This window comes from Pelmatolapia mariae, linkage group LG17, assembly GCF_036321145.2.
Source record: "Pelmatolapia mariae isolate MD_Pm_ZW linkage group LG17, Pm_UMD_F_2, whole genome shotgun sequence".
Classification (NCBI taxonomy): Eukaryota; Metazoa; Chordata; class Actinopteri; order Cichliformes; family Cichlidae; genus Pelmatolapia; species Pelmatolapia mariae.
This window is the reverse complement of record NC_086242.1, coordinates 8,302,613-8,321,183: the sequence shown is the minus strand read 5'-3', so window position 1 is coordinate 8,321,183 and position 18,571 is coordinate 8,302,613. Positions and strand designations below refer to the sequence as shown.

Below are 18,571 nucleotides of genomic sequence, written 5' to 3'. Positions count from 1 at the left end.
TCTTGACCACTGTGTGTTGGCAATATTCTTATAGCCTTGGCCATCTTTATGTAGAGTATCAATTCATTTTTTCAGATCCTCAGAGAGTTCTTTGCCATCATGTGCCATGTTAGACTTCCAGTGACCAGTATGAGAGAGTGTGAGCACAACACCAAATTCAGCACTTCCAGTTCCTTATCTGCACCTGACACCTTGTAACACTAACACTGTATCTATCTATACATACATACATTATATATATATATATATATATATATATATATATATATATATATATATATATATATATATATATACATATATATACGTGTGTGTGTGTATATATATATATATATATATATATATATATATATATATATATATATATATGCTCTTTTTAAAGCTTAGAAAAACGGAAACCACTTGCAGTGACCCACACGTTGCATATGTAAATGTAGGAAATAAAATGCTCCGAGTGGGTTTCCGTTGCAATAAAATACCTTGAATATAAAAAGATGTTGGAACCGCTCGCTGGTGCGGCGCTTGGTGGAAATATCTTTTTGATGCCTGCTTGCGTCAGCACGCAAATACAAAGAGGGATTTCCCCCATGTTTGATGCGTCTGCGGCAAACTGGTTTGGCATTAATGCCGTCTGCGCGAAGATGCAGGGATATGAAAGGATTCGCGGCACAGTCTTATTTGAGGGGTATCTAGCATTGCTACAGACGCAGAACATTAGTGGGATTTGTTGCATTTAGGTGCTGTCGGAAAGTGTCGTAATTTAGAGCAGGCAAAATTGAAAAACAACTACATGTGGAAATTATGGCGTCATGAAGAGCACATAGGGTGCTTTTTGAAACATTTTTTATTGGAGGTGTGGTTTAATTACTGAAATGTGAATTTGTTAGAGCATTTCATTAGAGGGAAAGACTGCACGTGAAATATTGTATAATGGATTTAGGCGGAGACTTGTATGGTTCTTAGTCATTACTGTCATAGAAAAGCAAAATGGAATCATTATTTAGCACTCTAAATCGACAGAAGGGGGAGCTTACGCAGGGAACGTGAAGGCGGCATTGATTCATCAAGAGGAATGTCAAGCCACGGGAAGTAACCCAGCCTGTGATTGGTCACAGCCCGTCACGTGAGCATTTCCCAAGCGGAGTTTCCACGACAGCTGGAAGCCGAGCGGCACAAGCGCATCGCTTCTCGGCTAAAAAAAATTGAAATAACAAGGCTCCTGGTCGTCTCAGCACCTCCAGATAAACCCCGGTCTGGCATGGGCGACAAGAGGAGTCCGACAAGGTAACGAGCGAATTAGTGCGTGCTGGATATTCAGGGCTAGGGGAGGGGAACGGACATCGGCAAGCGCACGGGGGAAAAAATGGGTTTTCTTTACGGCCCCCCTCCCCTTCTCCCTCCCTCTCTCTCTCTCACTGCCTCACTCGCTGCTTGTGTGTGTGCGCGCGCGTGCGGGCTGTGTGTGTGTGTGCGCGCGCGCGCGGGTGTTAAAACCTCATCGCCAATTACAGTGTCGGATCATAGCGCGCTTTGCAGATGATTTCCTAAATCCTACAGGCTTACACTGATGTTTGCTATCGATAGCCTTCGCGGATGAGTGGTGCCCGAACTCACTCTTGTCTCCTCTCGATCCTTTCCTCTCCCATCTTCTCTTTTCGTTTTTTTCTCCTCTTTTTTTCCTCCTTTTTTTTTCTTCTAAATTTATTGTCTTAAAAGGCCGAAGCGTCAACCGAAGCCCTCCTCCGACGAGGGGTTCTGGGACTGCAGCGTGTGCACGTACAAGAACACGGCAGAGGCTTTTAAGTGCATGATGTGTGATGTCAGGAAGGGGACATCAACAAGGTAAGGATGGCTATACATTACCTTTGGTGTGTTTTACATTAGTGGGGCCCCGCTGGGGGTGTGAGGGGTGGGGTGGTGTAGGGTCCTTTGGGAATGGAGGGGCTGGCCATGTTAACTGACAATTGTGTGGATTTTGAACCCTTCCTACACAATTCAGAGTAAACATAAACAAACAAAAAGTGGCCTATTTTCTTTTTTGTTTTTTTTTTGTGTTATTCAATTTGGTGTGTTTTCTGTGAAAGGAAGTGCTTAAAGATCCGTAAAGTCAGTATGTTTATTTACTAATTGCACCCTTTCACGTCTCCTCTAAGCAGTGCATTAGTCTCCATGTTCCTGCCAGCTGACACTGACCTCAGTGAACTGAGGGAAGACGGATAGCTTGCTCCTTAAGCACACACATCCATTTCACTGCCCTGCAGATATTTGTAAGAGACCTCTTATAGGCATGCACATGACCTCGCACACAGGTACTCAAGCGTACAAATGCACAGCACGAAGGTGCGCGCGCGCACACACACACACACGCAGCTGCCCTCTGTGCCTGTGGCTGCTACTTCCCCCTGACATCAGTGATTTGAAGCAGGAAATGGCTGTTATTCCTCAGTGACACTCATTATCAGGAGGAAAACACAACAAAGAGTGAAGGAGAGGAAGTGTAGCTGTTTAGCTGTGGCTATAGGGAAGCTGTGCATTGTTACATGATCTCCGTCTTTAATGCATCATAATTATCCTCTCCTGCATTAGCGTGACTTTCCCAGTGATTAAACTACAACATAAACAACAATGCTTCAGTGCTCTTGTCAGCTTTGATGCTTTTTCATGAGAGTGTTTCTTCTGTGTGTTACTGAAATGCCCGCGTTTATTTCTCTGTCTTTTTCTGTGTGTGTGTGTGTGGGAGTGCTAGTTGTGAAAAGAGGTTGTCAGAGCAGCTGCCAGACAGACAGCCATAGCTCATTACTATGCAACAGCTTAATCAGCCTGCTGTCATCAGAGACACACACACACACACGCTGAGTACAGATGCACTCAACATGCAAATTTTACTCATGACCGCATACATATTTGTTCGCAAATGCACACCCATAAACATGCAGTCAAAGTGCAGAGCTGCTGCTCACAGAGGGAATGAGGAGCAGACATGCTGTTATCATTGGGTCCAGCTTATTGCTACTGAGAGTTGATTGTTTAGAGGACACTCCATTGAGATTGGTGTGTTTGCAGCTTTGCCAAGAACCTGTCTGATTCCTCATGTCACCAAAAGCGTCCTTTGTCTTCCCCATCTGGACTTTTTTTTTTTTTTCAAAGTTGGCAAGGACACAAGAGCGAGAATTCCTCACTTGCACCCCTGATACCCAGGCGACAAATTTAGAAAATGTCCGTGAGAAGGTCTTATTTAATGTTAATAACCTTCTGTCTTCCCAACTGCAGTGCTACGCAAATGTTGTAGTAGCATTAGTGCGGTCATGTACCCGCCACACACGTGCATGTGAGCCAAACATGGGCTAATGCTGCAGCAAAATGGCCACACAGGTGGTCGCAGCTGTTAATGACCAAACACAACAGACAAGTGGATTTCTCGGCGAGCAAACCCAAGGTGCTAAAGGGCAAACAACACGCAGAATATGAATGCGGGGCACGGCAAATTCCCTCGCTGGTTGCTAAACAAGCATGACTGAGCTATTGCTGTGGAGTAAATGAATTAATGCTCAGCAGAGGCGTGGAGTGTCCAGTGGTTAGAGGAAGTGTCCCGCAGCCTGAAGGACACAGCCAATGTGAGTTCTGTGTGGATGGCTTAAATCAGCCTGGCAGTAACCTAACACATAAAATGGCACTTTGCTCAACTGGATCTGTGTGGTTTTTGGCAAGGAGTCGAGGCAGTGACTGGTACAAAAAGAACGTTTTAGGACGAGGTGGAAATAATTTAGGCTGAGGAGTGTTTGCGTGTTGCCGTCAAGAGGTAAAATAAATGTTTTATGAAGGCAAGCTTTAGCAGATCTTGCCGCCTCAATCCCTGTGATGTGGAGAGATGATCTACTGCAGGGGCCCAAAGCCAGCGGGGCTGATTGAAAGCACGTTGTTGAGGCTGTGAGTTTGAGACTGCAGACAGGGATACATCAGCAGAATTGGTCTCGCTTATCGGAGGAGGTCGAGTAAATGGAAGAGCGAGACACTTTGACAAAGTGGGAACTGGCTGACGTTCTTTTAATTCTGTCGGCAGCTCAGAAACCCGTACTGCGAGGAAGTGAAATTTGGAGGAACAAAAAGTAGGGCCTGCGTTTTTGTAAAGCACAAGAGAAAGTGCACGCTCGCTCAAAACATGATGGAGTCATTTGCGCTGATTAATGTGGAAAAATACAGCGTGTTGCTCTTTACGACAAGCTGCGAGCTTACAACGTTTAATTAGGGCAGACTTGGAGAGCTTTGGGATCACAACGTATCATGCAATCTCATTACTGTACTTCAGAGAACCATTTTATCTTCCCAAAACTCTTTTGACTGAGTCCCACACTTTGAAAACAAGCCTGATCGATCGAAGTGTCTTACACCCTTTTTTCACCTATGCAGTGACATTGCCCAATTGAGAATCACAGCACCACAAAATTGCTTCTCCCAAAGTTGTCAGTGCTTGTGGGAGGGGCTGCTGTAACAAATTTACCAATGTTTGGCAGATGTAACCCAACTTCTGCAAGTAATACTGTGTATTGGCTCTCAAAGAAAGCACCAGGTTTGGCACAGCATTAGTAGAAAATAGACTGTTTGATAATGTAGTACAAGATCACAGATTTGATTCCTGCATGGTCCCTGAGCAAGGCATTTTAGGGTCTCACATTGTGTCTGTCATGACTTGTCCTGGATTATCCTAATCCTTGAGGAATGCAGTGAAAGCTAAGATTTGTTTCAGCTGTAATTTTCCTTGCTGCTGTTTGGAATAAAAGTCTAAAAATGTCATGTGAAGTGGTGCTGAAAGACAGCTGTTTAACCGAAACATCGTCCTTAACCAATTTCAGCTGGGTGTAATAGAGCAGTGCGTGACCTTCCCTCACATCTACACCTGCATCTGTTCAATGAGCAGAGCTCCAACAAATCAGAGCTGCTGGGGAAATGCTCCATGTTCAGGAGCCTGTTTGGCAGCATTATATTTCTACATATTTCTCTATTTATGACAGCCACTTCGATCATGCTCCCTATTAGTTAGCTCCTGTTTGTGTTCACCCTCTCCCTATGCTTATCTCCTCCTTCTCTTGGCGATTGGCGTTGTGTCTCCCCCTTTCTGTCTTCCCAGGAGTTGAACTTAACCTGGGGCGTCTGTCGGTGACAGAATGACTGATGTGCAGGGTTTTGCCAGCTCCACCTAAACAAGTGCAAACCATTCTGGCTGGTTGGGAACCTGTCAGCATTTGACTGTTTTGTTTTTTTTGGGGGGGGGGGGGGGGTTGGGGTTTTTTTTAGATGTTGTTTTATCAAACCCCCCACAAAACCTCACACTCACAGTTTATGTGCAATCCACATTACTAAACACTGAGCTCAAAATGTACATTTGGCTCGAATGTGGCTGATTCACTCACTGTGAAAATCCAGCTCTCGATATGACTAGTTTTAAGTCATATCGAGTCATTACAGACTTTATAGACAAACAGTGAGGACAACCCCTTTTGCTATATTGCATTTCTCTGTATAAACAGACAAACTGTGTAACTAGCAAAGAGCAACACACTCGAGTCATGTGTTTTTCATTGCAGTTAAGTGCTAAGAATGAAATGGTTTCAGGGTTTGTTTTCATTGTTTTCCTTTGATCCGTAACACTGAGTCATCCCAGGAAAATGTTACGAAATGCATCCAGGTATTTTCGGTTGTGTGCATCCTTTGAGTTCAGAATAGCCGTTGGATCACAAGTGACTAAGTCAGATGAGATCATTAGAACAGGCATCAACAGATGAGCACAGCTTTATGAGCTGGTATTCATACAAGTATGATGACTGGCTGTAAATTAAATTTTTAACTTGGCGTATGAAACACTATATAGCAACAATCAATGTCTTGTAATCCCATTTGAATGATTACTTCCTCTAATAAGTGACACAGTTGGCTCAGCTGTGTGGGTTACTGGTATTAGTGCTTACATAGCATACAAACACCGAGTGCACACCGCGGACAATGAAGCTGGCTGTTATCACGTCACTGTGGCTCAAGATTATGGCTACGTGATAAGCCTGTAATTACTGCGGTGACACTGATGCATGACATACTGCTCTGTGTGTTTGTGCAGGCAGGCGTTTGTGTGAGAGGACAATGTAGCATAGTGTGGCTAGCAGGCTGGAGAAGGTGTCATAAACCACAGGACGTGGAGGGCCATCTGTCTCCCTCTCTGTTCCACACACACGAACACACACACAGTGGTAGCATGTACTGGCAGGGAAAGACATTAATCATCGGGTTTGGAGGAGCTCCCAGGAGCAGCATACAACCTGCTGATAGAAAATCTGAAACAAACACACAGACACACACCTACACCTGGATTGAGTGTTCAACAGGGCATAAAATAAGCTATATCACAATGATCTTACAATCATCACAGAACAGCGAGATGAAAGTTGTTTATAGGAGCACGCTCTGATGCTTATTTGCAGTCCATCAGCTGTCCTGTTGGCTGTTTGCTCATCACATTGTGTACCCGATAAATGACAGCACGCAGTCCAAACATCTGCAGAATTCTGTACTGTGTTTTGGGAGCCACTCATTAGAAGTTCAATATTTTAACAGAACAAATCTATATAGAGCACAATCCTGAAACACAAGCTCGACGCCTTGTTTCGCTTGTGACTCACTGTGCCATAGGCTGAACATGCACTGCATAGCCACTAAAAAAGTGATGGCACATGTGCTCTGCTGACGGTTTGCATATACTAGTTATGTACCTGGTGATTAATTTACCAGTCATTTAAATGAGAGAAAAAAATTAGACTGGTCAAGTCGTCTAACATACAGAAACCCTTCGCAAAACATTTAAAACTGAGTGCTTGAAATGGATAAAGCTAACATTGGCCTAACAAATATTGCATGTGTATTTTAAGAGTTATATGAAACAGTTATTAGTCATGTTCGTCATTAATCAAATCACGTTTCAAATTTTTCTGAAATGCGCAGGACTTTTCTTGGTTTTTTACATTCTGGTTATACATCGCTTTGGTTGCTTGGTTGTATAGTCGCACACATCCCTAGCTTATGTTGTATGGCGATAATACAAATAGCCCGAACCACTGAGTGTTTGACAATTCCACTTCCAACTGATATTTAGGATACTGGACTCTGATAGGATTTAGATCGATAGTCGACAGTGATATTTTTGGAACGCATATTGATAGATAAGTTCCCGAAACGATGCTAGCAATAACTTAAAATACATCGTCACAAAGCTGGAACCAAGTTTTTAGTTTAGAGCCTCGGCAGTTCCCTTGATCGTGTTTCTTTATTTATATAATGAAAAAATATTTTTGGACTTGTCAGACATTTAAAGAATATTATAATATTTTTCGCAGACATTTTTCACCATTGCTGTACTTTCAGGCACTGTTAATCAAAAAGAATCCACAGATTAATCTACAAGTGAAATAATTGTTTACTCCATATCTGCCAACCGTTGGGTTGAGTAGGGTTATATTTCAAGAAAACTTGCAATAACAACATTTTCAACGCTATAGAAAAAAATATTCTGAACATTTTATCAATACTTGCAGGCAGCAGCATTTATTAGTGCAACCAAAATGAAGCTGTTTTGCAGTGAGCTACTGTTATTGATGGACAGACTTCCTAATTCGAAATACTGAAACAACATCCCTTGAGAATTATAGTGCAAAAGCACGGCATTATATCAGCTGCCACAGCATACCAAATGTAAGCGTACAAGTAATAACAAAGTAGCTTAACCTTGTAACGTGTAAGGAGCTTGCTAATATTGTCATGTAATAAAACAGAAAATATTTTTCAATCTGGGATTTTGTATCTCGAGTTGAGCTTTTTAACCAGCTGCTTAAAGCCCTGTTTTGCCGTATACCATGTAACCACATTAATAATTTCCATCTACCGTTTGCTCTTCCTGTCATATGGAGTGCTGATAGTGAATGCAGTTAGTGATGCTTGGTTGAGTCATTTGCTTACTTTTGGGTCGCACATCACCAGCTGCTAGTATTTCCTCCTTCGTAGCCTGGTTGAACTACACAACCAGGCTACGAAGCCTCAGGTCGCCTCAAGTGGCAAAACAAGAACATTTTTTCTGTATAGATTTACAAAGTCTTGTGCTTTGTTGGAGGTTGTTAAAGTATCACTCTTAGTTACTAAATCACCATCAGAGGTTGACACACCACTCTTCCTCTCAGACATGTCTGGGTTTCTCTCACTGTTGTGTGTTGGGAACGTAAAGGCATGTTGCTATAGCAATGATATTGTGATATTTATATCGCATAAAAAATTTATATTGGTATTATTGCAGATGGCATGATACGGCACAGCCCTACTTATGAAATGTTGCAGTTTCATTGTTCTCTCAGTGTAGCAACTCTGTGGTATGATGTGCATTCCACTGAGGTCACATTTAATCACATGAAACCACCTGGGGCCATATACAGTTTGAGTTCCAGCAAACAAGAAACGAGTAGTTATTCAAAACTGTTAAAGGTGATTCCGTGTGAAGGAGTTTAATACCAATCGTTGCCTTTGTTCTGCTAAGATGTGTTAAATGATTAGTGCTCTTAAACACTATCCATGTTGTTTCAGCAGTACTGGTGATAACCCAGTTGTCCATTGTGGCAGAAAATAGGAGTTAATTAGAAAAAATTATGCCAGCTTATGACTTACTGACATCAGAGTTTTTCTCCCATTTTTGAATCCTTGTGTGATATTTTCTTAAGCCCAGGGCAGCAGTGAACGAGTGGGAGGTCACCGAGTGCATCAGGAGGAGGGAGGAAAAAAAGTGAGAGGGCAGAGGAGTGTGAACACGATAGACGCTGTGTGTGTGTGTGTGTGTGTGTGTGTGTGCGTGCACGCGCGACATATTTGGAAAAGGGTCAGCTAGAGTTCCCTTGTCACTGAAGTAAGTGTAAGGGATCAGTGGCAACATTTTTTTCCAGCTCAGATTCTGCAGAATAAACTAACTTTGCCTTCAGTTCACGATTAAACTTTAAGGTTGTGAGATTGAGAGCGAGGTTTGTGTTTATTTTGTTTCACACAAGAGAGGCCAAAAAAGAAAAAGAACAGCTATATCAACAAGAAACACAACAACATAAACTACAATACAGTACATTCATCTGGAGATATTTCTTTTTTCTTTCTTTTTTTTCTTTTTTTTTTTTTTTTTAAAAACCACCTTAACGAGTTGAAAAAGAACTTGTGTTACCCTTAGTAACAGTAAAGACTGCACAGTTACACCGAAAAAGGACATAAAGATGGCAGGACTAGCCTTCTTGGCTGTCAAAAGAATGATTTTGTTAACTGGAAGATTCAAAGTCTTTCTCAAGGAAACTTGGCTTCTTGAAGTTTCAGACTTTCCTGGCTGTGATTGAATAAGGCCTTAGTCACACAGACCTAGAGACCGCTTAGGAACCATCTGTCAGTCACCAGTCGTGAGGGGAAAAATGTGTACTCCTACTTGTGAGTGTTGTTGGACATTGCTCCTAGCCGGTGTTAAATCGATTGCTAAAGCTCCAGTCACACAGGCTTGGAAACCAGTCAGTGACCCCCCTGGAAACTATCACTAGAGAAAAGTGTGTATTATGGGACCGTTTGGCAAGTGGTTTCTTTAGGTTTTGAAATTGGTTACAAAGACCTTGTTGTGATTGCTTCGGTTGTTAGCAGGTTGCCACGGTTGTCCATAGTTTGTATCGAAGATGCCGACTTGTCTGCAAACACTCGCCAACTACTTACCAAGTAAAGTGTAAAAAGTGCAATGCAAACTGGAAACGGGAACCTTTAAGGGAAAACTTGTGCCTTTTGAAACATGTTGGTTGCAATAGTAATGACCAAGTTATTCTTCGAAGGCAAATTAATGTTACACATTTCTGTTTTGTGTTGCGCTTTTTCAAGTTTCAGTGTTTGCATACCACAGTAATCTGTTTTCACCCAGTGTCAGTCAGCAGCCACTCGTTAACCAGTTGTGGAATACACATTTTCCTTAGCAACCAGCACTTGCCAGGGGGTTGCTGACTCTAGCCAACTATAGGACAGGATGACTGAGGCCTTAGAAAGCTAGGTTAGAAGGCTATGTCTATAAATTTTAATTGTGAATCCCACATACATGCTAATAAGTACCAACCAGTAAAGTAGGAACAAATTAGGTTTGGAACTGTTTTTAATCATTGCTTATCTGAGTATAAAATATTATTATTAGTTATTATTAATAGTATTAGTTCAAGTTGATCCCCTATTGGTCATTTGTTTAACATAGTGTTGCACTCATGTTCTACAAATAAAACATTGCAGAAGGAGAACCTGTAAAAAAGAACAAGTGAAGGCAAAGATAATAAATGTAACAATAAACTGGCTGATCACTTTCTGTGAATTGAAACCAAGGCTTTGTGTGTTTGCTGTACTCTCCTCTTTGAAGGAAATACAATTTGCTATGTTTAAGCCTCCCCCTGTAATGTCCTAATTTCCCATTGTGGGACTCCATTAGCTGTAGTAGAATGAGTGAAGCAGATATCGACAGGAACAGAGGTTCCAACACGCAGTATTAATGTCTGAAAGAATAGACCGTTACGTTCGGGACAGAAATTATTTCGGAATCAATACACACACATACACAAACACACACTCGGTGCCCAAAGGGAGGCTAGCAGTGAGGGCCTAAGTGCAGAGATAAACACCATTTGATTGGGTTAACAGAGGCAGCTCTGTTTAGACCTGCTGCTTTGCCTCACCATAATATTGGGTTGTCTGTCTCCTCTTTCACCTCTTGGTTATTGAGCTGGTTCTATTAGTGAGAATCAACTCCACTGTAATACATGGAGGGAGGTTGGCTGTATGTGTTTAGACGTGGCCTCACTTGCTCTCTGGCACATCCAGGCTTTCAATCTAAAACATTTTAGGCTGAGGGGAGATTACATTTCAAGCAAAACCATCGCTCACTGACTGCATTAATGAGAGGAGGAATTAATTACTTGCATACAGTAAATCACACAAAGTGCACAATGACGTTCTAAACTAAATTCATCAAACAAAAGCCTAAGGATATTATGAATGACGCAGCCAGATGAGTTTTTAGTTTTGGAAGCTGATAACGTTTGTCCTGAGGGCGGGACAGCTGACCCGTGTGTGTGTGTGTGTGTGTGTGTGTGTGTGTGTGTGTGTGTGTGTGTGTGTGTACATTTAGACCACCAGATGCTGTTTAGTTGCTGTAGGACTATTAAAAAAAAAGATGTCAAGGAGAGCAGCAAATTACTCGAACTAGGAACAGAGGACTCTGAGAGGCCTTTGTCTTTATTTAAAAAGGAGTCAGCACTTCTGCAGCATCTTGCTGACAAGACAGACATATTAGGGAGGAGATGTAGAGATTCTCTATCAGACAGTTATGTAGGCCAAGAGACCCATTTGCATTTTACTTTAGACTTGCTAGCATCACTGCAAGTTATGTGAAGCAAATGAAAGCTAAGTTTAAAAAAAAATGTCTGTGGGAGAGAGTCTTTGAAGCTTGGCCCCAATATAGGTCATCCCAGAATTGCTCAACAACATCTTTGCCCTCAGAAAAAGACAGGAGCTTCTGTATATGTATATCCTTGTGGAATTTGAGGTAGAAAAACTTTTAACTGAGGCTAAATGGGCCACCAGGGCTCACTTTGGAAAAAATGTGCAACTATTTTCTGCACAACAAGTCACAGTGGTCAGACTAATCTGGGATCAGGTGTCATACACTTGAAAGACACCGTAAAGTTGTATTAGAAGTTCTAATGGAATTCTTTCTTTTTTTTTTTCTTTTTTTATGAAATTTCATGAAGCTAATATTTTGTAATTGCAGCACATCTTAAATGTAATAAGGCACAGGTTAGTCCACATGAGAAAAATACCATAAGGTAATCAGCATTTTCAACTTTCCAGTGCTACTAACCACAAATATGTGACATATAGAATTGGAGAGCAATAAGTAAATACCCCCTGGAGCCTGTAGGTGAATGCTGTGAAGGTGATGAAACGGCCCACAGCAATGCAGGGGAGCAGCGGCACTGACAAGTCACCCCTGAAATACTACAGGCAACATCACGTGCTGGCTCTGACACAGCCACCGGAGCTAATCATTGTGACTCATGATAAATTCTACCAAATCCACTTTATTTCAGAAGCATTCATAGATACAACAAAATATCTTCAAATGAAACAGTAACTGAAGCTGTTTTAACTCTTTTAGCTCTTTGTGACACTGTCTAAACAATTAACCTGTGCAAAAGTGAATAAATGAAACCTCAACCACTAACACACTTGACATCATATAGTCCAATAAGGCAGCATCAGTCATTATGACAAATATTGCATGGTACCAATCTGTAGCTATTGTTCTGCTTAGGGTTTAATGTTAAAAATATAATTATACATGCTATGTCTATTGCTATGGCAATGTTAATTTTATTTTTTAGCTTCGATTACAAATTTGACTTCTACTTACTGTGTATTAGAAGTCCTGTAGCCATCATGCCCTCATGCTTCAACCGCGTGCTTTAATGTACATCACTGGATGTTGTTTTTGACGATTGCGCTGTGTATAAAAGCAGACATACGTTTTCTTCTAGAATCGCTTTTGTTTTCTATACAACATTCAGTGTAGTATATGGACATGCGTGCATTCATACTGTGTGTAATTCATTTGTGTGTGCATGCAATTAATAAAGGCACTAGATGTGTAGACCGCCCCAACAGATGGCCTTTTCAGCACACTTCCCTCTCAGGCTAGGGCTCTTGGCAAGCTCCAAAATACACACACATACAGAGTCCTGCTCAGAAATACGATCACAGTCCTAATGCATGCTCCTGTAGCCAACCAGTTGCATAATACATTATTTCTGAGACATTACACCCTCATGAAAGATGGAGGTATGAATGTGAGGAGGACCATTTAATATCATATTGGCTCTGTCTTCAGCGATTTGTGGAACCTGTGTGTGAAGGTATATTATCCATGCTTCTCAGGAACATCCCCTCACATCAACAACTCAGCACTTGCTTTGCATCGAGAACAAACTACAGTTAAGTTATTCTATTTTAAGTCCCAAAAAATGGTGCCCAGTTCTTGAAAGGCCACAATGAAAAGCATAATTATACTCGAGCAGACATGGAGGGCGTATTCACATCATCACAGCTAATGCCGTGCACAGACAAGTATCATCACTGCAGTGTACATAAAGCATTTAAAGCGATTACTGGTTAACAATGACTGCATGTTCAACATAAGAGCGGGGGGATCATGGATGGTGTCATTCTGTCTTACAGACGCCTACCTGAGTAAAGAATGTGTGGCGAACACACCCATTAATATCAAAGCAGGATTTTACATTGTAGCTTGCCATCACCAGTGTGTGAATGGGTGGATGACTGAATGTAGTGTAAAGCGCTTTGGGATCCTTAGGGACTAAGTAAAGCGCTATACAAATACAGGCCATTTACCATGTTGTAGTCAGTTAGGCTTACTTTTGAATGTAACTGCAACTAACAATTCTTTCCGCAGATGATTAATCTGCTAAATATTTTATATTCAGTATGTTTTGCACACTTCTAATTCCTACTGCACCTGTGTATTTACCACAACTGATCTTGTCTTGCGAGTGCTAAAAACAAGCCTGCACAGGTACACTCCACATCTCACAGATGGCTGAACTCTGGGTTTTATTTTAAATGCACTCAGCATGTGTTGCCAGTGTTAAGAGCACTTGAGCAGCACCATCCTAACCAGCACTGGCAGTGATCATTGGCTCTTGATTATAGTGGTAGGCTAGCACAAAGCTATGTTCATTGTGCTTTTCCCTCTCATTAATCTGCCGCTCTCCGTCTCTCCCTTTGTCTCTCCCTCTCTGTCTTTCTCCCTTCATCCCCTTTTCAACACTCCTCCCTCCTGGATCAGGAAGCCACGTCCCGTATCCCAGCTAGTTTCTCAGCAGCAGGTAACGCAGCAGTTTGTGCTGCCCTCACAGCCCAAAAAGGAAAAGAAAGAGAGAGTTGAGAAGGAGAAGAGCGACAGAGAGCCACCGCTTAAGAAGAACAGCCACAAGAAGATGAGGTAAGCGAGCTGATGCCAGGTTGGCAGAGTCAGATATTAGAGGGATTCATGAATAAACATGGAAAAGTGTAAAAACTGTTTATGTTGCCACCTGGAGTTAGGCTGTCATGTTTCATAAAGAATTTCAGGAAGTGGGAAGTGGGAGACACCAGGAGTATATTTCAAAGCAGCACCAGCAAGGTGCTCTTTATGCAGGATTTTTAAAAATAGCCTTGTATGCTTAATGGTCTTTTCCACTCACTCATCAGGCCAAGACTAAAAAACATTGATCGCAGCAGCGCCCAGCACTTGGAGGTGACGGTTGGGGACCTGACAGTCATCATAACGGACTTTAAGGAGAAGGCCAAGCCCTCGGCCACCTCGGCCACTTCCTCCAGCTCTGTGTCATCGGCCGACCACCACAGCCAGAACGGCTCTAGCTCAGAAAACACAGAGAAGGGCCTTTCCCGCTCTTCCTCACCCAGAGGAGAGGGGAGCTCGGTCAACGGAGAGTCTCACTGAGTCAGCCTCCTTGAAACCTTTCCCTCCACCCCGCCTCCATCAACGTCTCATCTGCAAGTCCACAAGTCACTAGAGGAGTATCCTGCCTCTACATTAGAGCTGCACGATAATGAATAAAACTTTTTTCCTTTTCTCCTGTTTTTTTTTTTTCTTTAAAATTTTTTGTTTTTATTAGAAATTTTTTTTGTTCCAAGGACACATCAGATTTGGCGAGTTTGATCAGTTAGCGGATTTTCTACAGCAGTGGAATTGTGCATTTAGAAAGCAATACGACTTTTGCTAAATCTTGGAAGGGTTTTAGTAGTCTACTTGGTTAATTGGAATTATTTTTTGTGTAGTTGTAAGTAAGCCGCACACTGTCTAAAAGCTTGCTCCTGGAATATTTACTCACAGACTGATGAGGAACTTCTTCAGAACTGACAGGAGAAACAAAGTTTTGGATAGAGTGCTGGATCCTCATACTTTAGGTTTTCCTCCACGTGCACCTAACCTCCATGATTTGTCTTTTTCCCCTATGAAATGTGGATCCCTGTCCTTGCTTTCCTCTTCATAATCATCATCATCATCAGTGGATGGCAGAGGGACTTTTTCTTTCCCCGTGTGGAATATTCTGCCTCTGCCTGAACTCGTTACCTACCTGTTATAAACCCGAACATCAGTGTCCCCACACTGAACCTTTAACCTGATCTTGATACTCTTAAGCTTCCCCTGTTAGACTGCCTCTGCTGTAATGATTTTCTTTTTTAAACACAGCACAGTGGTGGTACTCCCTCTGCCACTTTTTGTTGTTGTTTTTTTTGTTTTTGCATAGTGATTGAAGCCTGTTGGTTACTGAAAGTCTGTTATATCCCCTGGCAGGAAGGCACGGTATGAAGGAAAATCCTGTCTTTAAGTTTGTGCCACAGTCAGCAATAGAATAGAATAGAATCTGTCCCACTGACGCTTACAGCTAGGACAGTGTTGGCTCTGTTATATCTGGCTGACATGGTTTGGGTGCAGTTGTCTGATTAGAAGAAAAGGTCAGGGAAAACAAGTGCAAAGATGTCACCTTTATCTTGTGATGAACCATTTCTCTGATGAGAGCGTACTCTTCTGGCATGAGTGCCTCCATTGTAGAGCACTGAATTAATTTGTTATGAAAATGATCAGAATCATATTCCGTGACCTTCACAATCACCATGCCTGAAATTTTCTGAACATATATATAGGAGATCTCACCATTTTCAAATAACCAAGGGAGCAAATACCTTGGAGAATTCTGCCCAGGTGCACTGAAGCTGTTCTAGACATATGTGATCATAAAAAAAAGTTTATTATGGTTTTCTTTGTCCTTTAATTGGTCACCTTTCGCTAACTTTCAAATGCAATCAGCTGGTCTTTGTGTCATTCAATTCAGGCAGTAGCTACCACAAACCTGAACTTGTATTAAGTGATCTTTTTATATATAAACACACTACTAAGTAATTTTAGCATACATGTACCCCAGCTGCCAATTTTGTTCTACGTTACCTTGCAAACCTCTACGTAGTAATGCCAGTTCCCAGGAAGGTTGATGGCACATAAAGCAGCCTTTAAATGCCAGCTTCCTAGTACAAAATCCATGTAACGTATTATTGCCCCCAGTGTAAGAACAGTGCAGGCCATTTTTTTGTGGTCAGTTCACCACAAGTCAGCAGGCATCATGTATTCTGCCCAGACAGCAACCTCATGTTCAATTGTGAGCTAGACTTTCATGTGGAAAACTGACAAAACCGACTACAAATATTTATCAGTTCTGCACCATCATATAGCTTTTATGTTTGTATTTTTATGACCTTTACATAATTGATGCCTAGACCAACCACCCATTGTCACAGTGATGGGTAGCAGCAGACTATATCTGGGCTATGAGACGAATAAAAATTGGACTCTTGTTGCTCAAATTTACCAATCCAAGGAAAGGCCTTCGCTGCTTAGTATACATCTGCAAGATGAATAAACTACTGACCGAGCTAAAATCAATAGAATCTGTGCTCTGATTCATTGAGTTGATATATTTTTGCCCTCTAGCTATTAAAAAAATCACTTAATGCAGCGTGTGGAATTATGCAGGCTTCTTCCAGATTAAAGTTGGCGTGAATCTTTGCTGGGGTTTTTTTTATTTTTATTTTTTTCACATCGTGGCTACACAAAGTAAACAAATCCTGTCCTGAGTCATTGACTTCCTTTTGGATCCCACAGACTGATGTACACTCAGCATGCTGCCTTACAAGATGCACATCATCAGTTTGAAGCTTTTATTTGCTGTGCTTTTATTTTCTTTAAGATCTGTTCAAAACCAGGTTGATCCTGTGTGTCACTGGGACATTGTCAGCTAAATACAGTAGATGGTAAAGCTGTAAGTGACACCTGTGTTCGCCTGCTAATCTTTGCTTCAGCTTCTCCTTCACCTCCACACTTAAGCCCGACGCTCTTCCCCGCAGTCGGACACTCGCGAGTAGATGTATACGAGTCTCAGGAAGCGCAGTTTGCTCACTCACGTGCTGTTCAGCATCCCAGTGGAGAACCAGAGGATGCTGATGTTGCTCCGCAGCTACCCTTTGGATGCAGCGTTGTGCTTGTACAATGGGGGAAAATGAGTTGTGGACTTGCACTTTTACGAGCTATATGAGTGATGTCTTGCAGTGTGATGGACTTTATTTAACTGACGTAGCAAAAAAGGAAAAAAAAAAAAAAGAAAAGAGAAAAAAAAAAGGCAGAGCTTTAGAGTATTCAAAACTCCCAGCAGAACAACTATAGATCAACCTAACTACACACAATAACTTATAAAACATGTAGAATAATTAAACAGATGAAATAGATATTTCTAAACTATTGTACTACAATGTTTTGATGTGGTTGTATTATCCATCATACCAGTGTTATTGTTGAGATTTTTACTCACTATTTTAGAGCGCATTCTGAGAACTGTCATGGCATGATGATACTAAGGTCTTGGTATATTGTGGGAAAGGTTATGTCTCTTAGTTTGTTAGTATTTGTTTCAGTGTGTCGGGAGTGTCTCCTCTTAGGTTCGCTACTCTAGCTGGGACTAGGCGTGTGAGCCCGGGGAGAGCTGCTCTGATGAACATTTGCTCCTTGTGGCAACAATGGAACACTTTAAATGTGTTAGTGTCACTTATTGATATAGTTTTTTGTTTTGTTTTTTTATTTTTTTGCCATGCTCATTTGTTTTAAAATGTGTGAACTTGTTTATTACATGTCTGAATAAGAAAATTACAAAATTCAAACACACAAAAAAGCTGCTTTCTTGTGTACACAGCTCTCATTTGTCACTTTGTTGCATGCAGGCAAAGGCATGTTGGGGCTTGCCTTAGCACTCAACCCTACAGTCTTCATCACAATAGATGCAGGTTTATTTAGCACATTCATTTTGCATTGTAGTCCTACACTTTTAATTTGAAAATTCTAATCAAGACTTAATTATTAAACAGCCAGCAGCTCTGACGTTGTTATATACATCAGATAAGTGACCTTTTATGTCCCTTAATGAAAATGCAATTGAAGTTCAGGGTTGTCAGTTGCAACAACATCACTAAGGATGTCACTTAAAGCCACACTGAATCAAAGACACTGAATGGGTCTTTTCAGAGGTGAGACCCGTGGAAAGTTGCTGCAGACAGGGGCTGACTGGAGGGGGGAGGGATGGGGGAGAACTCTGCTATTCGCTCCCACCCTTCCCCCAAATGAGGGTCTCGACCTCCTGCTTCTGTTGAGCGAGCTGCAACACTAAACACACAAAACATAGATAAGATAAGGAAGTTTGTTGCTGCCGCCTTCAAAATAAAAGTGTAAAGACAGCCACGAGCTGTTTCGGAGCATCAAAGCACAGAAAGTGAAACAGCATAAGAAGAAAAGTGTATATATAAGACAAGTTTTTCAACTTAAATTGTTTTCCAAGAGGTCTTTTAACCATGCTTTCAAGTTAGTTATTTAAAC

The 18,571-nt window shown here is 41.6% G+C and overlaps 1 protein-coding gene across 1 annotated transcript; it reads left to right on the top strand.

Moving 5' to 3' along the window:
• The first annotated feature begins 620 nt into the window (after positions 1-620).
• Positions 621-18,042, top strand: yaf2 (YY1 associated factor 2). The gene is made up of 4 exons (XM_063501420.1): positions 621-1,284; positions 1,717-1,842; positions 13,937-14,092; positions 14,341-18,042. The coding sequence occupies exons 1-4, from the start codon at positions 1,259-1,261 to the stop codon at positions 14,591-14,593; spliced, it is 561 nt and encodes a 186-aa protein (XP_063357490.1). The 5' UTR covers positions 621-1,258; the 3' UTR covers positions 14,594-18,042.
• The last annotated feature ends 529 nt before the right edge of the window (positions 18,043-18,571 follow it).